This window comes from Phyllostomus discolor, unplaced genomic scaffold (genome assembly GCF_004126475.2).
Source record: "Phyllostomus discolor isolate MPI-MPIP mPhyDis1 unplaced genomic scaffold, mPhyDis1.pri.v3 mPhyDis1_scaffold_57, whole genome shotgun sequence".
Lineage (NCBI taxonomy): Eukaryota > Metazoa > Chordata > Mammalia > Chiroptera > Phyllostomidae > Phyllostomus > Phyllostomus discolor.
Genome location: NW_023397542.1, coordinates 73,492 through 96,100, shown reverse-complemented (window position 1 = coordinate 96,100; position 22,609 = coordinate 73,492). Strand labels below are relative to the sequence as shown.

General features: G+C 68.9%; 1 protein-coding gene across 1 annotated transcript in view; it reads right to left on the bottom strand.

The window, feature by feature from the left end:
* Positions 1-22,609, bottom strand: part of LOC114490262 (collagen alpha-1(V) chain-like) — a gene marked incomplete at its 3' end in the record, with an annotated part of 55,855 nt that overhangs the window by 8,616 nt on the left and 24,630 nt on the right. The window contains exons 3-9 of the mRNA XM_028504214.2: positions 14,241-14,408; positions 10,065-10,278; positions 9,094-9,256; positions 2,181-2,312; positions 1,484-1,627; positions 1,128-1,370; positions 73-240 (exon numbers count right to left, since the gene is read on the bottom strand). Of these exons, the coding sequence (XP_028360015.2) occupies positions 73-240; positions 1,128-1,370; positions 1,484-1,627; positions 2,181-2,312; positions 9,094-9,256; positions 10,065-10,278; positions 14,241-14,408 (1,232 nt within the window). The remainder of the gene's footprint in view (positions 1-72; positions 241-1,127; positions 1,371-1,483; positions 1,628-2,180; positions 2,313-9,093; positions 9,257-10,064; positions 10,279-14,240; positions 14,409-22,609) is intronic.

Below are 22,609 nucleotides of genomic sequence, written 5' to 3'. Positions count from 1 at the left end.
TCGGCTCACGGAGCGGGGCAGCGCGCCCCGCGGAGGGAGCCCCGCCCTCCCCACAGCCGCCCCGCCGCTCACCCCCTCGAAGATGGTGTCCTGGTTGGCGGGCATGCCCGGCCCGACCTCCGACGGGGAGGCCGTGGGGTCGTAGTAAGAGTCGTAGTAGCTCTCGTCCAGGTTCTTGATGGTTTCTTCGGTGAACTCCCCGTCCGTGTCGTCCCTCCCCTCCCCGGGGGGTGGAGCCGGCTGCCAGCGAGAGGAAACAGGGTCACCAGGGGCCCAGGGCGCCAGGTCAGCTGCAGGGCCCACGACCTCGGGGCTCCGGGGGCGTGGCCTCCCAGGAGCCTGGAGTCGGGCTTGTCGGGAGAGCGAGCTCCCGGGGTCCCCGGCGGTCTGCTGGCACGTTCTCACCGTCACCACGAGGAGGCGCCGTCACCCACCCGCCTGCCGGGACCCCGTGGCCGACTGGGGCTGTGCCGGGGATATCGGGGACGTCGGACCCCCTCCACGGCCCCGGGGCCTGGGGGTAACATGTCCCCCATCCCCCGCCCACCGCAGAGGGGTCTGGCCCCATCAGAACCCCGTGGGCCCGCTCTGTGGCCCACCAGAATCTGGCTATTTTTAAGCTTCTGCTTCGTGTCGCATGGGGGGCTGCATTCCTTCCTAATCTGGAAACCGGGTGACAGGCCCGTGGGGGGGGGGCGCACATCGGTGCCATGTTGTAAATGACCACATCGCGGTCACTGGAGGACATGTCGGGCCAGGTCCGCCCGCTGGGAACACCCACGTCGCTCGCTCCCCGGAGGGCCGGCCGCGCTCCTCCCATCCGGGGGCCCCACCCACCCTCGCACCTCCCGCTGGACCCCGCCCGACGCTGCCCAGGCCACACACAGGGGCCCGGGCTGCGGGCACCATCCGCGTCCATCGCCACCCGACCCGGGCACGGGGCTCACGCTGCCCGCTCTGCAGTCTACAGACCCACTCGGCGGGTCGGAGACCCCAGCCCCGCCTGGCGTCCCCGGGGGCAGGGCCGCCCCGGGACACCCGGGCAGAGGCGGAGAACGGAAGAGCGCCCCCTCCCGGTGGGTGGTCCTCCCTGGCCCCGCCCACCCAGAGGGAGGGAGACCAATTACGTTGGAGGAGTTGGAGGCGCCGCCCGTGGCGCTGGTGGGGACCCCCGCCCCCGCGCCGTGGTCGGGGGGCTGGTCGGGGTCGTCGACGCCCTCGGGGTAGCCGATGTCCTCGTAAGGGGGCGGCGTGTAGTAGTCCTCGATGGGCACGTAGTCGTAGTCCCCGATGCCGGGGTCCTCCTCCTTCCCGGCCCCCTCGCTGGCGTCGGGCGCCGCAGGGGCCGCCGTGGGGGGCGGGGTCAGCTCCTGCGCGGCGCCGGGCGGAGAGGGGCGGCGTTGCGGGACCCCGCCATCCTCCCACAGCGCCCCCCGCCCCCCGTGTCCCGCCCCGCGTGTCCCGCCCGGGGGCCCGCCCCGACCTCGGGGATCTCCGTGGTCTCTTTGGCAGCTTCCACTGGCTTCCGGGTGGCGGCGGCGGCGGGCTCCCTGCCGGGGCTGTCGGGGTCCTCGTAGTAGGGGTACTCGTAGTAGTAGGTCTCGCCCTCGCCCTCTCCGTCCGGGTACTGGGGGGGACCGGCGCATGAGGACGCGGGGCCGGCGGGGACGGGAAAGGACCGCCGCTCAGGAGCCCAGGTGCCCCCCCGCCCCCCCCATGCAGGCAGGAGGGCGAGAACGGCCGGCCCCAGACCACAGCGGGCCGCGGCCAGGGGGCGACGCCCAGGGCATGCTCCCGGAGCGCACGGATCAGGCGGCTCCTCGCACGGACGCTGGGGGTCAGAGGACCGGCCATTCTGTGCGGACGGCCCTCGGCGCCCCCTACTGGGCAGGCTCCAGGCAGCTCCCCCCAGACTCAGCCCCCCGGGTGCCTGCCGCATCCCCGCTCGGACGGCCTGACCAGTCTGGTCACAGCCCAGGGGGCCCAGAGACACCTCGCGTCCTAGGCTAGAAACCCCCTGAAGCTCAGGGGGAAGGCTTCCGGACCCATGTCCTCTGCGGCTCGGCCCAGGTTCCCGCCCAGGGGGCATGCCACAGGGAGCTGCCCCGGTGTCTGTGTCCGTCCGCCCCACCCTTCCCGCCCCCGGGGCCCCCGTGGGCCTGGCCGGCGCCCCGACTCACGTAGTCGTCCGGGCCAGGGTCCTGGGACTGCGGGGTGTCGGGGGCGGCCGTGTCACAGTCGGGGCTGTAGTGCTCGCACTGGTCGTAGGCCGCCCGGTGGTCCGAGACGAAGAGCAGCTGCTGGATGTCACCCTGGGGAAGGACACAAGCCCGTGAACAGGCGGCACGCAGGGACCCCCTCGGGACCCAGGACACTAGCCTGGGGTCTCACAGGAGAGGAGGAGCCTGTCCTCAGTCAGCCTTCCCCTCTGGAGCGGCTGCCCCCCAAACCACAGAAGTCGGGGTGTGCTGCCCCCCCACCAACCCGCCATCCGTCCGTCCTGCGCCTGGACAGCAGAGACAGGCGCGGGAAGGAGCAGGTGTGGCCTGTCCTGGGAGTCACAAAGCGTGGGGCCCCCAGATGGCCCCCCGGGGGGTGTGCAGCGAGGTGCCAGTGGAGCACACAGTCCCAGGGAGGGAGTCTCTCACCGTCCCCCACTCCCCAAAGGCTCTGTGGGAAACCTGGCCCAGAGACTGTGGGGGGGGGGGGGTGGAGGCAACCCGATGGCAGAACGGGTGACCGTCCTCAAGTCCAGCACAGGCCCACGGACCCCTGGCCCCTGAGGCACGGTTCCACCCACGTGCCCCCCGACTCCCGGGTTTGAAAGCCCCGATCCCTGAACCCAGAGCTCCGAACGCCGCAGGCAGCCCTGTCCCCACACAGACAGCCCCCCAGGGAGCTCAAGGCCCCCTCCTCTCCGGCGCCCACCTTCCCTGCAGACGTCGGTACGTGCTCAAAGTCGTTCCTCCCACCAACCTCCAGGTGGGTTTTCACACCAAGAAAATGCGCCCGTTTTTTTCGTGAATGCTTCTCCCCGAGGGCGGGGATCTGGCCGCTGCCCCACCCCACTGTGGGGAGGAGGAAACCGAGGCACAGTGACCAGGGTCCACACGCTCCAGCCGTCCCAACGCGCAGCCCGGACTGACAGGGGCCCTCACCGTCCTCACCCAAGCCCCACCTTCCGCTTTGAGCCCCGGGCAGCCCCTTGGAAAGTGCCCCTCCTTCCGTCCCCAGGGAGACCTCAGGACACCCTTGGGTTCCTTCTGAAACATCCAATCGGAGCCAAGAAATTCCCAGCTGAAGCAAGGGGGCGCGTGCCAGACTGTCCATCCCAGCCGCCCCCCAATCTGGAGACCCCTGATGGGACGTAGCCTCTGGGGGCCTCGGCCTCTCTCTTCAGCCACCCCTGCGTCCCCCACGCATGCAGGGGGCCCGGCACAGAGATACACTCTGCCCTGGCGACGCCTCGAACCCCGACCGCACACTGGTCGAGCTCCCTGGACTTGACCCCTCACGAGCCCAGCTCCCCGCATTGGGGGCTGCGGCCGCCACCCACTGACCGGGAGCCAGCATGCCCCTCGCTGCCCTGACCTGGCACACGCCGCCTCCCACCCGGAAAGCCAGCAGTTCCAGCTCCGTGACACTTCTGAGAGGGTCTTCAGGTGGCCTCCTGGGACTCGACCCCAAGCCCCCCACTGCGACTGTGGGGACCACCCACAGCGAGGCCTCAGCCTGTGGCCTCTGGCGCCAGCTCCGTGAGGCCGACCGCGGGTCGGCGCCACTGGTAGGCACGGCCCTGGGCGTTCCCAAGGGCAGCCCAGGGCTTCTCCGTGCCAGGGGGCCTCGCAGGTGGGCGGCTCCAACCCCCCGGGCCCTCCAGCAGCCCGGCCTCGACCTTGGGGGGGCCACTGCCCCCGGCCAGAGGCAGCCTTGCACCCCCACTTGCAAACCTACTGCCCACTTGCAGGGTCTGTGGTGTTTGGTTTGCATTTATGTGAGTGTGGGTGCATGTGTGTTCATGTGCAAGTGTGTGCACGCATGTGTGTGCCTGCATGCATGTTTACATGTGCCAGTGTACACATGCGTGCGTGCACATGTATCTGTGTGTGCATGTGTGGTGCGTGCACACCTGTCCATGTGTGCATGCATATGCAGTGTTGTGTGCACGCACGTGTGTGTGTGCACAGGACTGGTGCACAACTCTCTGCTCTGGGCAACCCCTTCTGAGTGGAAACCGAAGGGGAGCCCCATCCCTGGGCGCCTGCAGGACATCGCAGGGCGACTCCGCCTCTGGCCAGCCCGGGCTGCTGCCCTCGGAGGTGCTGGGGCGTCACCAGGGGCCCGGGACGGGGTCCCCACCCACAGCCGCAGCCCAGCCAGTGCTGGGGCCCCCGCAGTCCCGACCGGAGGGCTTCCTCGGGGGCGCCACCCAGTGCAGCCTCGCTGTCCCGCACCCCCGCCCCCGTGCCCTTCTGTGCGTCCCACGGACCAGCCCCGCGTGTCCCCGTGGCCGCTCCAGGACAGAGCTTCCCCTCACCCTTGTCACGGCGCATGCACTGGGGCTCAGTGAGGAGGTCTCTCGGAAGGGCACAGTGTGGGGTTGGGGGGCTTCCGAGTCACCACCTGCGGTCCCCCGGCTCGCACCCCAGAGCTGCCTGCTCCCCCTGGAGGTCAAGCCTTGCGTCCTGCGCACACGCAGCCACCTTGGGCCCCAAGCCCCCATACACGACACCCTCATGTCGCCCTGGCAGCCCCTGGCGGAGAGGGGGCCCCAGCCCCACCGGCCTGGGGAACGCAGGCTGCATGCACCTGGCCCCACCTCGGACGCCCAGGCCACGCCCCAGCATCACGCAGGTGCATGGGTGCCAACCCCAGGTGGCCTCCCCGCGGCCGCCCGGGCCGCCTGCCCAGAGGAGCAGCCGCTGCTCTGCCCACACCGCCCCTCACTCTGACGGTCTCCATTCTGTCCTGTTCCTGCCCCGGCCGGGTCAGCAGGCTCTGCCCGAGCCCCTAGAAGCTTCCGCTACCACGCCCAACACCATGTCAGGTGCTCCCCTCGGCTGCCCCGGCCCGATGCCCCGGGGGTGGGCAGCCATCCGTGGTCTGGCGTCCCGCCAGGAGACCGTCCAGGCTCCCTCCCGCCAACCGGGGCCGGCACTCGGCGTCCCTGATGGTCAGGCCTGACTCGGGGTCTCTCTGCCCACCCACGGCCACCAGAGGGGTCCTTGGGACCCGTCACCCACCCCACCCCACCCGGGCCTCGGGTGTCTGAGCTGGCAGTGGCCGGCCCAGGCAGGCTCCTCAGCTCACAGAGACCCCAGGTGCCTGGCCACCCCGGGGGCCGAGAGCGTCTGCATGAAGCCAGCGCGGCGTGGGCACCAGCTGCCTCTGAGGAGGGTTCTCCGTGTTCTCACAGCGGGGGCCAGCGGACTTGCTGCCCAACTCGGGAGGGGGGGGCCGCCCTCCAGCCCCAGGACAGGCTCCGCGTGGGGGGGGCACCCTCTGCCGCCTCAGACACTTCCTCCCAAGGCCACCAGAGGGCTCCCAGGGCGCTGCAGACCCGGTGCAGACCCCACAGCCCCAGACGGCCCCTCCTTGGAGGGGTCTCAGGCCCCGCCCCCCAGCACACTCAGGGCAGCGACCGTGAGCAGGCCCTTCGCAGGGGAGGCTGAAGTCCAGCCGCTCCCTCCTGGCTGGGCCGGCCAACGTCCCGAATCCCCCCCCCCCCCCCCCCCCCGTCTGCACAGCAGGGGGCCTAGTGACAGGAAGGGTCATCGCTATTGTCGTTGCGGCTCTGATAACACCTGACCTCCCTCACCCTGAGGTGGGGTTAGGTGACCCGTGAGCCCGCCGTGCGGACCCCAGCGGAGGGCTGGGTCAGGCGTCCGCTCCCGTCGTCCTCACCAGCAGCCAGCAGCCCCGTCTTCCCGGGCTGGCCCCAGGCCCCGGGCAGGGTGAGTGGGGGCCAGGTGCTGCCAGAGCTGCCCACAGCCCCCTGGGTGCCGGGCCCTCCAGCAGCCCCCGGGTGCAAGCTGGGTGGGCTCCCCTCCCCCCACCCCTGCCGCTGGTGAGGCCCGGGGACAGCGTCCAGAGCTCCAGGCTGCTCCTCCAGGAGAGCCGCCCCCCTCCATCCCCTCCTGGCAAGACCCCGCCGTCCCCATGTGTGTGCCCTCCCTCTGGAGCCGCTGAAACACTTCAGGTCCCCACGCAGGGACACCCCCCTCCTGCAGCCCCGGGCGCTGACCCTCCCACGGGACCCACGTGTTGGGAAGTCCACGGTGACGTCACTCCACGGGACCCGGCTGGAGGCGCCCCGTCAGCCCGTCTGGGCCAGGCCACAGCAGATGCAGGGCCTGGTGACTCCGTGGGGTGTCTCCGGCCCCCCGGGCAGAGACAGCCGCCCCAGCTGCTGGCTGCGCCTGGACCGTGAGCACCCAACGCCACCCAGGCCGGCACTGGCACGTCCTCAGGGCTGGCCGCCCGCCCCGGCCCCCCGAGGCGCGAGTCCGGGGGTAGGGTGCACCCTCGGCACCAACACCTCCAGGAAACCGCACCGTGTCCCCGTGTCACCCGCTCCCACCTGCCCCTGCTGAGCAGCCACACCCTCCCGGTGCCCAGCTGGTCACGGGCCCGCGGCCAGCAGGCTGCCCGCCACCGGCACCGGGCAGGAGTCCAGGCCGAGGGGCGGTGAGGTCACCGATCGTGCAGGGAAGGCCGCTGTCCCCGAGCGCAGCTGGTGCTGGCTGTTCCTGGAAGGTTCCAGTCTGCGCGCGCCCCACGGGCCAGGGCACGGCCAGGGCCAAGGCACCACAGCTGCCACCGGGGTGCACACTGGCGAGGAAGGTCGCTCCCGGGTTCCAAGGACCCGGTTCCCGGGGTCAGGTGGACAGAGACGCAGGGGCTGCTGGGACCGTCCCACCCGAAGCCCATCAGGATGTCAGGGCAGGATGGGCGGGCTCAGGCAGTCTCGGGTGCGGGGCCCAGCCCCCACCGTGCTGCCATTCTGCTGAGCCACCCTTGGCGCAGCTTCCTGGGTGCGGGAGGGCTGGCGGGGGGCTGGGCACACAGGACCGGCCTCCCGCCCGGCTCCTCCACTGAGCAAACGCACCCCCATCCCCTCACGCCGGGCACACGCGCCCACTCGCTGGCAAGCCGGCCGTTTCCAGAGACACGGCCCTGGTTCCGGGGCCCTGCCTGCCACGAGACCCGCCCAGGCGGCCGGCCGCAGGCCCCTCTGACCAGGGGTCCGAAGAAGGGCTCCCAACCGGCCCCGCCGGCCTGCCGGGCACCTGCCCCCCTCTGGGCGGAGCCGCGCCGTGGGACCCCTGCTGCTCGCCGGACGGGAGCACAGCCGCGTCCAGGAGGAGGGCGGGGCCCAGGACACGCAAACCCCCAGGAAGAGCGAGCTGGTGGCTCCGGAGGGGACTGGAATGTCCAATGTCCTCCGCACCGTAGGGCGGCCCGGTCAGAGCCAGGGTCGCGCCAGGGTCGCACCGGGTCTGGGGAGGCCGAGCGCGTGGAGGTGGCCGGCGCTGCTTCGGCCCCGCACCCAGGAGGCCCCGGTGCCGCCCGGCTGAAACCGGGCGCTGCTCTGCAGGAAGGTGCCGAGGGCCTTGCTGGCCTCCCTCCCGGCTCGCCCCCTCAGCGGTGCTTCACTCCCAACACGGGGCCTCTGTGCGGCCCCACACACCCCAGGGACCACCACCCCGGGGACCACCACCCCAGGGACCACCACCCCGGGGCCCCGACAGGTTCCCGAGTTCGCAAATTCCTGTCGGGGACAGCGCTGAGCACGAAACGCAGCGCCCGGTGCCCGGGTGACGGGCCCTCCACCGAACCCCCAGAATCCTCAGGCTCCGCCTGGCGGACGGAGCTGAGGGACCCACCGGCCCTTAATGAGGGGTGCCCCCCTCCAGGGGGAGAGGGTGGCTGCTGAAGAAGCATTTCCGGGGTGCCGGCCGCTCCTATGGGAAAGCCTCCTCTGGAAGCCACGTGGGTCAAGTGTGGAGGGAGGTAAATCTCTTTTATTTAAAAAAACTAAAAATTCTGTGTCACCTGCTACAGTATGAGGAGTATGAGGTGGCCCTACCCAACTTGATCACATTGCCCCGGGAAGGACAAAAGATTTTAAAAAACGGACTAGGAGCCCTGGCTGGTGTAGCTCAGTGGATTGAGCACGGGCTGGGAACCAAAGCGTCCCAGGTTCGAGTCCCAGTCAGGGTACATGCCTGGGTTGCAGGCCATAACCCCCAGCAACCACACATTGATGTTTCTCTCTCTCTCTCTATCTCCCTCCCTTCCCTCTCTAAAAATAAGTAAATAAAATCTTTTAAAAAAACCATAAAAAAACAAAAAAACAAAAAAACGAACTAGGGCCCCCAGGCGTCATGGGTTCCGCTGGTCCCACGGGCAGAGACGGGTCGAAGGGCAGCCAGGGGGTCCGGGGCCTCGGGCACTTGTCCCTCGGACCGCCACAGCAGTCCTAATTCTTTAAAGATCCACAAAGCTCTCTCCTGACTCTTTCCGATGAAATTCACAGCGCGAGCCCACGAGGCCCGAGGAGCTGCCGAGATCTGCACAGCCACCACGGAAAAGCCACTGCCCAACCAGCGCACACCTGCCACACGCCGCCGCCCTCGGGCCGCCCGCCCGCCTCCACCTCGGCAGAACCTCCGCCGGCAGCAGGACGGGCGGTGGCGGCAGGGGCCCCGGCAGGGACCCGGTCACTGAGCAGGTGCCCAAGCTCCCTGGGCGAGCCCCGGCCAGCGCCCCACCATCTCTGGGGCGTCATCACTGGTCCCCACGTTTTATGAACGCGCGTCCCCAAGCTCACCAACGCCACCCGCTGTACCTCCACCAGCGGAAGCTCCGTCCCACTCCGTGCGACCCCCAGGCTCCCCGGAGAGTCGTGAAGCCGCCCCCGCTGACGGGGGACGGCCCTGCCGCCTGCAGCAGAGACCTCAGGCCAGCAGGACCCACGGCCGCACGCCGGCCGGCCCCGACACGGGGGACAGGCTGCTGACAGCAGCCACCGCGGCTCCCCCCGGGCAGTGGCTGCTCGCCGGCGTGTCCGGGCGGCGTGGGGGGCCTCACCTCAAACACGTCCTCGTCCAGGATGCGGGTGCCGAACACGACGATGCCGTTGGTGTCTATGATGGGGTGGTCGCTGCGGTCGAGGCGCTGGGTGACCCTCTTTCTGCAGTCCAGGATCAAGGTGACGTTTTTCCTGTGGACGCTGAGCGCGACTCGGTGCCACCTGCGGGGAACAGGCGGCCGCGGGGGGTGGAGGGGGCCGTCGTGGAGCGCCGGCACGGGCGACCCCGGGGCCCGTGCCCGGGGGCCCGGGGAAGGAGCCCCGATCTGATTCCCGCACCACCGCGGTGGGGCGGAGCCTCCGCTCAAGACCCAGCCACAGCACACGCTGCCACAAGAGGCCCCCCCAGGCCGTCTGGGAGCCCCCGACGCCCCGTCTCCCAGCCCGGGTCTGCAGCCTGAAGCCACAGGCCCCGAACCCGGCAGTGCACTCGAGAGTGGGGAGCAGGCAGGGACACACGGGGCGTAGCCTCATATGGGCCACCTGAACCCCAACAGCAAACAGAGCAACTGAGTTTGACAGGGGAGGATGGGACCCGGGCATCTATGTGAAACCCACGCACTGTGTCCTACAGGTCTTCCTGGCCTGTGGCCTCCGAGGGGCGGGCCCCACCGAGGGGGCTCCCCCTGGCTGGGGTTCAGGTACGGGCCGACATCTCCCGGGAAGGCCCGCCTGTTCTCCATCACCCCTCCCTGCACCTGATGCACCTGTGACCGCCAGGACTCCTTCAACCCCTGCAGACCCAGCCAGGCACAGCCATGCCATCTCCCGAGTGCCCTTTGACCCCAGAGGCCGGCGTCTGGCGTGCCTCCGTGCACCATGCCAGGGAAACGGGGGCCCAGGGAGAGGGAAGAGCGGGACCCAGCGCCCCGGACTCCAAGCCCAGGGCTCACTCCGCCTGCCCGCAGGCTCTGGGGGGCCTGCCCAGACCCCCCGCAGGCCCGGGCCGCAGAGGGGTGCCCACACTTACTTGCCGTCCGACAGGTTGATGCCCCTGAAGAGGGGGTAATCGTCCGGCCCCGGCTTCCCCGTGTGGTCCTCATAGAGGAAGACGGGGGAGCGGCCCATCTCCAGGCCGATCTGCTGAATGCCCTGCTCATTGTAGATGGACACCAGGAAGGCCTGGCTGCCCCTCTTGGCTTTCACAGTGGTCAGGATGGAGAAGTCCTCCGGGAACGCGGACGCTGCAAGGGAGGACGGCAGTGAGAGGCTGCCGGGGAGCCCCCCGCCGCGCCCCACTGCCACACTCAACCCGCCCACCCGCTGCGTGCCAGGGCTCTCGGCCCTCGGCTGCCCCTGGATCAAACGGTTCCTGCAGCCCATCTCCCCCCACGCAGCCAAGCCTGGCCCCTTGGAGGCTCAGGTCAAATGCAAAGCTAACTGGTCCTTCCAGCTGTGAGCCTCCCACGCTGTCTTTTCAGTCACAACGCCTTAAGACATTTGTGTGTAAGTCCTTGTGAGAACCTCCCAGAACGTGAGCTTCCCGGGGGGGCGGGGCTGTTTCAGGTGCATCTCTGGACCCCGTGTAGTTAGTGTGTAAAGCTGTGCCTGGCAGGCCGTGTCTTACTCGGTGCCCTCTGAGGGCCACAGCAGGGGCAAGAGGCAGGGGGTTGAATTGTGCTTTTTGCCATTTCCTGGTTGATGCGCAAACCAGAAAAGGAGTAGAAAGAGACAAAGAGAGAACAAAGAGAGAAACGAGCAAGGGAAGAAGTCTGTTGTGGTGACAGGCGGGGCTGCCCCCTGCAACAGAGGCCAGGGGCCATGTGAGCTCCTTAAAAGCCAGGCCCCGGCGGGCCCTGCCCCCCAGGCTCCAGACCGCACCCCCACCATACCCTGCCCAGGCAACCCCTCAACGCCCCCCGCCACCATGCGCGATCTGCAATTCTGCTGAGAGCCCGTGGGGCCAACGGAGTGCCTAGGGGGCGTGGGCTCATCGGCGTACGGTGCAGCCCGGGACGGTGCGCGTCTCGGCACCGGCTGAAGCAGCGCCCACAGGGGGCGGGGTGAGCAGCGTGCTGAGCCGGGGAGGGGCGGAGCCTGCGGGGCAGCCGTTCTCAGGCACTGGGGTCAGCGAGGGCAGTGGACCTGGCTCAGAGCCCGGAGGAGGAAAGGACCCATTATCAGCTGCTCCTTTCGGAAGGTAAGAAGGTCAGCCGGATGGCCCAGCACGCGGCCCGGCAAGGACGCTGCCCGTGGACGCCCTCTGCTGGCGGAACTGCCACGTGACCACGGGGAAGCGGGCCTCTGCTTCTGGCCCACGCGGGCAGGGCGGTGCCACGCGGGGGCGGAGGGGGCCTCCGGAGCACCAGTCTAGGCTGTCCTCAGCCTTGCCGGGGCGGAGGAGCCAGCCTGCTGGGGCCTCGGGGTCCGCTGGAGGGCCAGGGTGGTGAGATCTTGCCAGGGCGGGGGCAGGAGTGGGGGAGGGTGGGGGGACAGAGCCACTCCCGGCAATGAAACCCAGGGTCCCCGACAGGCCAGCTGGGAGAGCCGGGTGAGGCCCCGAGGCCGGGGCAGAGGTGGGCTGGGAAATCCGTCCGTGGGCCGTGGGCCCCGAGCCCCGGCTGAGGTGCCCATAAGGAAAGGTACAGGCACCTGTGTCAGCGAGACTTACTGTCACTCGAGAGAGGGAGGGCCCCCTCCAGTCCTGACACGCTTCGCCACCACACGGGCTGGGACCACGGAGCTGCCTCTGTCCCTGCAGGTTTTATCTCTCAGGGAAATGTCACAGTGGGGTGGGGGGAGGGCTGGGCAAGGGCCGTCACCGCTCCCTCACATCACGTCCTGTTCATGCGGGCTAAAGCCCTCGGGCCCTGGAGCAGTGGTGGTATACAGTTGGCGTCTATTGTGTGCACGTGCTAGTAAACTGAACCCTACTAAGCCAGGGTGTGCTGCTGGAGGGTGGCTGACGCTGCAGCCCCGGGCCCACCGTGGAGGGGAGCCCGGGGTAATGGCCAAAGGGGCCAGGGGACGTCACCACGTCCAGCCCGGCCTCGGATCCCAGACAGGAAGGGAGTCTCAGCACCCCACAATTAGCGGGGGGGGGGACAGGATAGAGAGAGGACCTCAATCCTCAACACAGCAACAGAGGAGGGGTCGCCGCGCCCCCACTCTGCTGTGGCCACTGGACCACCCTGTCCCTTCTCTGCCCATCAGACACTGGCGTCCTAGATGCCGCCAGACGCGGCCACCCTCTGGGGGGCGGGCACCAAAGCCAAGAAGTGACAAGTGGCGTGTTATTCCGAGGCTCCGGGGAGCAGAGGAGCTGTGTGGCCCCATCAGGGGGGGCGCACAGAGTCACACCACGCGGCCCTCTGAGGGTGTCCTCCCAGAGTTCCCCGACTCGGTGCCTGGGGACCCGCATGCAGAATGGCCCACAGACACCCCCAGGTCCACAGGCCGGAAGCGGCCTCCGGGGCACGGGGCTGTGCCGAGGGGCTGTCACTGGCGGGCCCGCCGCCCACGTAAGCTGACGAAGGCCAGAGGGCTCCGCAGGGGTCTCACCGGGCCTCCCGTGAGGGCTCAGGGAAAGGGGGCTTAAAAAACTCCGTGCCCCACTGCCCGGAGTCCCTCCCGGACCTCCAACAACCAGCAGGTGTCCTGAGAGCCCCGGGGCCCTCCCACCACAGGACAATGCAGGGGGAGACGGGCATGGGGACCCCAAGTCCAATGGGTGCGTCCTCCCCCTGCCCCTGACCTGGGTGACAGGGGTCCAATGAAAGGAACTGTTAGCAACAGACCCCAGGTCAGCGCCAAGGTTAAGACGCCTTGTTCTCGCCCTCCGGCCTTCCGCCGTGACAGCACCGGGCAGGCACAGCACCGTGGGCCTCAGCCCACTGCGCGGCCACCTCGGTCCCAGGCCGTCAGTCAGCACCCTCCATCTCCCCAGGACAGGAATTCCAGACTGGGGGCACGGGGAGGAAGCAGGCAACTCCGGCCAACGCCAGGACCAAGCCCTAAGAGGTCAAGAAGCGCGTCTCTGGATGTATGAGGACTGAGACCCCACCGACCTCGTGGGGAGTGACCCAGGGGCCTGGCAGTGACCTCCATCTGCAGTGACGCGGAGACAGCCGACCCCAGGATGTCTCGGGCGCCCAAAGGTGGGCTCCCTAAGAGATCCTGAAGGGACTCAGCACCCCTGAGCGACCCCACCAACGGGAAGAGACGTGCTTAGAAAGGGATGCTGGCAGAAGGACAGCCGGGCGCAACCCGACCTGGGGGGAGGGGCCGGAGGAGGCCCCGCCCACTGGCAGTGGCGGGGGGGGGGGGGGGGGGGGGGTTGTCCTCCAGGGCCGGTGGGGACCTGGGATGAACAGGGAGCACGACTTTTCAAAGGAGAGCCCCAGCACGCCCGGGTCACGGCCAAGGCACCAGAAAGACGGTGCGCGCAGCCTTCTGACCACCGCGGCGCGCTCCCGAGGTGGGCGTGCCGCCCCGAGTCCCGGGGCCCCTTCCGACCCGAATCAGAGAGACCGGCTTCTTTGAGCCGCCGGGAGAGGTTATCCATCACTGGCCGGTCCGCCCTCGTCCAGACAAGCCCTGAGCCTGTAATTAACTCTGGGTGTCACAGACTGCCCCCGCGACAGACCGAGGGCCTGGGAGGGTGGCAGGGACAACCTGCGTGCCGAGTCTCGGCTGCTAGTTCCGCTCCCGCTCAGGTCAGTAGTTAGAAGCAGAGCTCGGGCGCTTGGCAATCAACTCGCGCGCAAAGCCCGCCCTCTCGCTGGGAGGCTCGGTGTGTGGCTCCTGGGTCTGGCATCACCGCCCCCGGTCAGGTTCCGTCTGGAAGCGTGTCCTTTCCCATGACCCCGAGGCTCCCTTCACCTCACCCCGGGAACCCGCATCCCCCTGATGCATCCGGGGTGCGGGCAGCCTGTCTGTGCTGCACATACACGTGCTTGGGGGAGGGACAGGGACAGCGAGCTCCACCCCCAGCGCCCACCTTGGCTGGTGGGCGGTGTCAGCGGCCGGAGCTGGGCTTTCCCTGACCTGAGATCAAGCGGGGTTCACGGGAGGGGCATCCTGGTGGAGCGAGCATGTTCTCGGCGCCCCATGCAGGCTCCGGCCCGAGACGGAGGAGGAGACGCACCCACCCTCCAACGCCCCCCGCCCCCCCGTGCACCTCCATACACCGCCTTGCACCTCTTACCAGGGTACAGCTGCTTGGTGGGCGCGCTGAGCTGGGCGTCTTTCGTGACCCTGTAAGCAACATCCGGGCCCTTGGAAGATCGCCGCGTTGCGCAAAATCCTGTTGTCTTGGTTATTCCGTCGGGCAGGTTTTGAAAGTCTAGAACCTTCAGGAGATCTGCTGGCTGAGCTGCAAGGACAAAGGGGAGGTGGGGGTCAGCCTCAGGCTCGTGCGGGCGCACGGGTGGGCGGGGGTAGGTGCCCTGGAAACCAGCAGGGAGCCTCCCCAGAAGCCAGTGCCCGGTGCAGGCAGGGGTCCCGCTTGGGAGAAACGCGCGTGTCCGAGTGGGCAGCCCAGGTCCTGCCGCAGGTCTGCACGCCGGAAGCAGGCCCCGAGTGCTCCGCCCGAGGGCCACCCCGAGCTGACACTGCTTCTCCTCCGGAGCGCTCGGGGTGGGGGCAAGTGCCCCACACGCGATCCCGCCCAACACCCGGGCCCCAGACACCTCTTCCCGCAGCCTCAGGAAATCTCCCCGCAAGCGTGGTTGGAAGGCCGGGTAGATCCGGCTGCGTAGAGCAGAGCGCGGCAGCGCGCAAAGAGCCAGCTCCGGACTGGGAGTGACCGACAGCGCACAAAATCTGTCCCGCGCCTCCCAGCGGCTGCGAAGGGAGCGGCAGGCCAGGCCGGGTGGGGGCCGGTGGGGGAGGGGGCGGGGCGCAGCGTACCCCGCACCGTGATCGGGGAAACCGCAGCTTCCCCACAGCGGCAGCAACGGCGGCTCCAGCCCTGTTCATCTCACCGCACACAAGACTGATCACTAAAATTCTGCGGCCCACCAAGACGTTTTGGGTGTGTTTTTTTTTTTTGTCTCACGAAAAAAGGTGTAACTTTGATTGATTACCAAACCTCCTACCCCTTTTCCTCCAAAGTGACTTTTTAAAACCTCGGGTGCCCGTACTTGTACAGAAGGATTTCTGGAACCAAGAATCAGCCAATCAGACGCAACCTTATTACGCGACGGGCCCAGAAGATGCAAGTACTCTGTGACCGGTATACTCATGGGTCGAGGCAGGGCACCCCGCCGGACGGCCACTGCTGTCCGGGCTGCCGTCACTCGTTACCTGCCAGTCTAAGGGAAAGGCGGTCAGCGCCCCTGGCTACATGGTCACGTGCTGCGTGTTTCAAAAGCCCTCGCGGCGCACGGGTGGAGCATCGCAGGTTACAGCAGTATCCTGTTCCCGCCGCCCCGGGAGACCGTGCCGGCCAGCAGAACCGAGGGCGGGGGAGGAGCCGGTGCCTGCGCCCCGCCCCCAAATTTCCCGACCCTCCTCCAGGCCTCCTCCATGCAGGGCAGGGGAGACTCTGGTGTCCCAGGAAGACACGCACGGACTGCACAGCGCAACTGCCTCCCCGCCCAGCCCTAAACAAAGTTTCACGAGGAACGTTCAGCTGACGTCACCACGAACAAGAGGCCCCTCGGGGTCCCCGCGGAGCAAACGCACCCACGGCTTGGACTCAGAGTGACAGAGCACGCGTGCAGCTGCGGAGCTACCCTGGATATTTGGGGGACCCAGCAGCAGGCACTCACATGGGTGTGGTGGGGCTAGCCACACCCCCTCCACTGGGGCACCTGAGCTTTACCCAGCCAATCAGAGCCCAGCACCGCCCAGTCCCAGGGGGTTTGTGCAGGGTGGGCAGAAAACCCGGCCAGGCCAAGGCAGCTCCATCCTACCACTCGCCCTCTGGGAAGGAGGGCGTCTCTGAGCCCTGCTGTGGCCACTCATGGACCCCGAGGCCGCGGCTGCAGGCGGCTGTCTCCAGGCCCGGAGCGGACCTGTCTCAGAACGCAGACAGACTCCCACCACGTCATCTGGGCTCCTGGATCAAGCTGTACCTGAGGAAGCAGCGATCGCCTGCCCAAGCCAATAATGGGTACACCAAGCTGCACTCGAGTCTGACCCCTGCCACCAGAAGGTCAGCGCCCACAACTCCCACGCTTGCCCCTTGGGTCCCTGGCCCCCCCTTAACTATCCAGCTGACCAGCCGACCAGCTCACCGGCCTTGCTATGTGCCCAGGACTCACACTCAGAGCAAAGCCCCGCTTTTCTAACGAGGGTGGGAGATTCAGGTGAGAAAGGGCCCCCGACGCGGCTCCCCCTTCATCGGTTCCCGAGGGATCCTGCACCCGGCTGCTGTCCCTAGAACTTGGGAGCACAGTCAGAGCGGGTGGGCGTGCAGGTGGCCGTGCGGCCTCCCCGCCTGTCCAGACAAGACAGACAGAGGCCCTGGGCCCGAGAGGGCCGGCCTGGGTGGCACTGTGGGCGGTGCCAGAGGGTGGTGCGGGGGGGGGGGGCACCCTGCAGCCCCTCTGCCCTCCGCCAGCCATGACCAGCTGGGAGGGAGGGGAACTCTCGCAGGCTGGGGAGGGCGGGCACGGAGACCGGGTGGAGGGACAGGGCCGCCGCTCTTGTCTGTCGCAAAGCACGGTGCTGTCCGCAGTGTCCTCAAGCCCCCGAGTCCTGGGACCCCTGCCTCCAGAGACGTCATCCCCTGCCACTTTAATCAAGAGACCACAAACCTGGGGACAAGGATTTCCCACGTCGGTGGGGACGCTGCCGGGTGGGGCGGAGGCGGGGGCAGCACTGGCAGTCTAGGCTGGCCCCCAGGTATGCATGGCTTTGGCGTCCCTGCTCCGGCCGCCCCTCCGATCTCCCTGGGGTCGGGGGGCGGGCTCCTGCCCAGAGCCCAGCCCCGTGGAAGTGCGGCCGGCCAGCCCCGGGCACATCTGCAGCACCTCCAGAGGGCGCAGCCCCCGCCGAAGCCGGTCCCCTCCGCAGGAGAGGCAGCGGCCGGAGCAGACGCATGGCGCGGCCCCAGGCCTGGCCTCGGCCGTGGGAAGAGACGGCCGTGCCAGCCACTGGCTCACCTGCCGCCGGGACGCCGTGCCGAGCGCTGGCTCATCCCTGACACTCGGTGCCAGGACCGGCGGTGGCCAGGGGAGGGACGCACCATCCCGCCCGTGATGCTCTTCCCAGGTGCACAGGCCCGGGGCCCTGTTTTCTCGATTGCCGGCGGCAAAGCTGTTCCGCAGGCGCTCACCGGGCCTGTTCACAGCCCGCTGTTGCAACGAGTTGAACAGGCCAGCGGACCTTTCCAGGCCCCGTGCCACCCTGCCTGCCGCCAGGGCCTCCCTGGGCTGCAGCCGAAAGCGTGTGTTTACATCTTAGAGAGGGCGCGGCAGGTGCCCGAGGGAGAGCCGGCAGGGCGGGTCCTCCGTGCGCCGTCCCGCCCTGGGTGGGGAGCCACCCGCCCACCCCACACCTTGGCCCCTTCGAGGGTGGTCTCTGGAGAAACCAAGAGCCTTGGCTCCTCCCTCAGGATGGCAGCCCCGCTGGGAAACAGCCCCGGCTTTGGGACAGGTGTGCAGAGGCCAGCATCAGTCACCCCCACAACGGTGGCGGGGCACGTCCTGCCCGAGGCCAGTGAGAGGGGCTCCACGTGGGGCCCCCAGCATGGCCCTGGTGCCCGGAGCGCGGCCAGCAGCGCCTTCTCCATGCTCTCTCCTGCTTGAAGGCAGAGCGAGGGCCTCAGTGGTCACCCAAGGGCACTCGGGGCTCCCCGTGCGTCCCGGTTGCTCGGTGAAAACAGAGAAGGAACCGACAATCTATGCCTGAGACTTGGGGTGCACCCAGGGTGCCCTGCAGCGAGCTCAACGCCGTGGGCAGGGTCACCCGTAGCGGGGGCAGGTCCCCTTTTGGACCGCCCAGGCCTTCTCGCTCTGTGGGGCCTGGGAGCTGAGACTACGTGTCCCAGCCCCCTTTGTGGTCAGGGTCTGGGGGCCGGTGAGTCGGCCCCAGGCGGAGTCCCGGGGAGCTGGTGTGGGAGAGGGGCTGCCTGCTGCAGGGTCCGGGCTGCGTGCCAGGGCGGGGACCCCCAGCACAGGTCCCAGAGGCGTCTGCTGGGAGACTTCTGACGTCTGGGTGCCCGGGACCCCGCCTCTCCGGCTCTCCCCGGGTCTGGGCCCGCGCCAGGCTCCCAGCATTCCCTCACCTCCCCGAACCAGCCCGCCCCCGCCCCAGTGGGCTCCGAGCCTGCCTGTGGGGGGAGCCGCCCTCCAGGGGAAAGGCCAGCTCGGGGCAGCCCGCATCACAGAATCGCAGGATCTCCGCCCCCGGCTCCCAGGGTTGGGGGCCTGCCTGGGGCCTGCAGGGGACCAGTTTTCGTCCGGGACAGGCCGGGGAAGGCCCCTCACCCCGCTCCCAGTGGCGCAGAGCCCGAGGAGCCAGACTCAGTCTTAGCTCCCTGGGCAGCCCAGCCCGCCGCGGGGCCGGGACAGAGCGGACACTTTAAGGCAGGCGGGGGAAGGGCCCTGGGAGCTCGCAGTCCAGGTCCCCCAGCCTCGGGCCCAAAAGGCAGCACGAAGACTCCGGAAGGAAGCGCAGGGATGACCGCAGTGACACCTCAGAGGAGCTCAGAGCGAGAAGTGCAGGACGGACAATGGCGGGGCGGTCCGTCCCCGGCTCCTCCAGAGCTGACCCCGGGGGAACAGGGCGCCGGGCCACCCCAGGGCCTGCCCCCCCCCCCACCGCACAGCTGCAGGACACGAAATGCTGACAGGGCCACGCAGAGTGACCGCGGCACAGCCACCAGCGGGCGTCTGTGGCCCAGCGTGCAGAGGCAGGGCTGCAGGACGGCCGGCGGCCAGCCAGCCCCGGACACAGCGGGTTGCCAGGGAACAGGCTTGCTGCCGGGGGCTGGCCTGGGCGTCGGTCGGCACCCTGGGCAGCGGGTGGAGGGGGTGGCTGGGTCAGCAGGAATGCAGAGCAGTTCCGAGGTCGGCTGGCCTCTGCCGCCCCTCCTCAGTGCTCGGAACAAGGACAGAGGACAGCGTCCAGGGCCCCTCAGGCCCAGCAGCCCCACCCTTTGCACGTGGAACCCCCACCCCCCCAGCAGACCCCTCCTCTGCACGCAGGCAGAGCCGCAGCGGCCAGCCTGCAGTCGGGAGGGGACAAAGGAGTAAAGCAGGACACAGGGGATGAAGGCCTGGGGTCGCCACCTGGAGCTGCAACTGAGTGTGGCCGAAATGAGACCTGAACGCCCCAGCCGGCCCTCCAGCCGATGCTGCCAGCGCACCGCCGGCCCCAGGGCGCAGGGACACCGGGGGACGGGGGACCCTGGGCGTGTGCTGACCGCAGCGCCTCACGCCCCCAGCCCTGGATCTCAGCTTCTGATCCACCCAGTCCCGCCTCCCTTCCAGTGAGCACAGTGACGGGGCCCCTAAACCCCAGCGGGGCCCCGCCGCCCCACTGGGCCGTAAACCACGGCAGGCAGGGCCCGGTGATCACCGCCGAGTGCAGCCCACGCAGCACAGCTGCTTGCCCGCTGCCCTCATTAGTTCCCGTCTTACGCCCCCTGGAGGCGGAGAGAGAGCCACAGCTCCTGCAGGATGGGGGGGCTGGGGCCCTCCCACCCACCCCACCTCCACACCGGCCTCTGCGTGGCCCATGTGGGAGGTCAACCCGGCAGGTTCGGAATGGACGGTGGATGGTGCCTGCATGGCGGGTGGATGGATGGCGGGTGGTGGGTGGGTGGTGGATGGATGAATGGATGGTGGGTGGTGGATGGATGAATGGATGGTGGATGGCGGATGGGTGGTGGATGGTGGACAGACGGACAGATAGCCGGGCTGGACGGTGGAGGAGGGTGAGTGAAGGAAGGGAGGAGCACCACCATCCTGAAGTTTCAGCTGATAGACTAATTTCTCAAGGACTTCGACCCCCACCTCCCACCCGACCCTCTCCCTGGCCAGGACGGCCCCCTGGCCCCTCCGGACCAAGGGTACGGTGCCGTGTGGTACTCGTGTCTCCCTCCATGGCCACCGCCAGCCACCCCCTGGCTCCGGGCCTTTGGGGGTGCATCCAGGGTGACAGGCAGGGTACGCTCAGCGGTTAGACCTCCTCAGTGTCCCCGGCCCCCAGCAGGGGGGTGAGGCAGTTCAGGATGGACCGGGGGACCAGGTGACAGAGGGGGATTGCTGCCCAGCACCCCCCACCAGCAGGACCTGGGGACAGGTGCCGCTGGGTCCTGCCCCAACTCCCAGATCCGAGCCCTGGGAAATGCCCTCAGTCATCCCCTCCCCACCCTTGTGCTCGCCCAGCCGGCAGCTCTCCTTTGCTGCCCACAAAGCCAGGAGCTCTGGGAAGCCTGACAGAAGGTCACTGGTGGGAGACCTCACAGAGACATCCCAGCGGACTCGGGGGAGGGGACCCCACCCTAGTTGCACACACAGCGCAGCCAGGGACCGGCCGGGTGGGAGGCACCTCTCCCCGTCAGCCTGAAACTTGCTCCCCCAGGCAGTGGCCTCCCATCTGCACCTGTCATTCAGGTGGCCCTGGGGGCCCACACCTGGCACCTCCACATCGCCCCCACGCTGTGGCCAGGTGCTGGCCGGGTGCCCTCGCCAGGCCCAGACACATGTACGTGCCACCGCCCGGCCTGAGGCCCCCCGCAGGCCAGCCCGGTGCCCCTCCCAGTGAGAAGTGAGCCCTGAACTCACAGACCGGTCCCTGAAAGTCAGTCACACTCACCCACAGGGACTCGCACGAGGGGCAGTGACGCAGACAGAGCGGCTGGGCAGGGGGGCCGCGGTGGGGGCAGGGGGGAAGACAGGGTGCTGGAGGCTGCCGGCACCCCCCCCCCGGGGAGCTCGGGGCCAAGAGGGAAGGCTCCAGGCTCAGGCGATGCACCCACCCAGGGGGGCAGCACCAGGAGGTCCCGGTCGGGGGGCAGCCCGGCCACGCAGAGACGCAGAGAGGCCTGGCTCCTGCCGCCCCGAGGGCTGTGGGTGCCGCACACCAGACCAGGGCCCCGAGCCGTGAACCGGGAGGAAACATCACACTGAGGGACACGGGGGTCCCCCCAACCAGGCCCCGAAGTCAGGGGTGTGCCCAGCTCCTCGATCTACCACGGAGCACCACCGGGGGCCGTGGGAACCGCCCCCACCACTCCTGGAAGTGCCACGGACACAGCTGCAGGCACGGAGGTGGCGCGGGCACAGGGGCGGGCGGGCTGGGCACACGGGCGTGGTCAGCAGGTGCCAGCCCAGGGGCGGAGCCCACGAGCGTGAAGGGGAACCCGGTGCCAGCCGCCTGGGGTGATTTTCCTCCTGATTCTGGCGGAAGGAGCGGGGATGGTGCAGGAGCTGGATTCTCGGTGCTGGTGCTGGGGGCGGCTGTGTGTGCGGCAGGCCCCGCCCACTTCCCCGGGGGCCCAGACGGTGGGCGGGCTGGGGTCTCACCGGCAGAGGGCCCAGTACATCCAGGGCCCAGCCCAGGCCTGGCACCCGGGGAGGGAGTTCCACAACGGACTCACTCAACGGATTCTTGAAACAGAGCGGGGGCGGTGGGAGCTCCGTCCATTTGCTCAGCAGTGTCCCTCGAGGCCCGCTGCCCCCAGGCACAGGGGCCACGCCGCTTCTGGACTAACCCCCTGTCATCTGGGATGCGGGTGACCCTGGTGGCCGTGACCTGAGCACCCACAGCCGGCCAGTCCCCGCAGAGCGGCACCGACTCCTGGCCCAGAACGAAACAGACTGACACGCTTCGTGGAAGCAGGAACTGGGGTACCCCAAAACCACCAGGCCTCGGTTTCCCAGCCGTGGAGGGGTCTGATGTCAGGGAGGCCGAGGACAGCAGATGAAACTAGAAGTGTGGACAGCTCTGGTTTCTCAGGTCCCCTGCCTGTCCCCAAGGTGGTGATGACAAGTGGAAGTGGCTGTCACAAGAGACCCTTCACATCTGGAGCTCGAGGCCAGCAAGGGCCTCCCCGTCCCATAAACAGTGCCTGGCTCTACTTCCTGTGTCTCCCAGCACCCACCCCGCCTGCCCACGCCCCGCCCCGCCCTCCCCGCGCTGCACTGGCCGGAGGGGGTCCTGGGGAGCAAAGAGCTGGGCCCAGGGCACACCCTCGACACAGCGACCGAAGGGCCGACCCACCAGCCCCTGGGCGAAGCCAACCGGATGCAGGCGCCTTCCGGGAGAGGACGCCTTTGGGGACCATTCCGCAGCACCCTGTTAGCACGCGGGCACATGGACCTGAATCCCTCCTCCCCCCACTCAGGCCTGAACCCCGCGGGACCCCCCAGGCAGGGAACAGAACACAGGCACCCGCCGCTCGGCCGGGAGCTGGGTAACTGCTCCGCAGACGCCGGACAGGACGGGGCGGCTGAGACGGCCGGACGCGGGGAGACCGCACGACGTGCCCGCACGTGAGACGGGCCGGGTCGCAGGAGCATCCCTAGAGCGCATCGCTTCACGCCGAGACCACGAGCGGTGTCTGCATGGCCCGAGGCCTCACCAGGTCCTGCACGCCCACGGCGGCACCCGGCGATG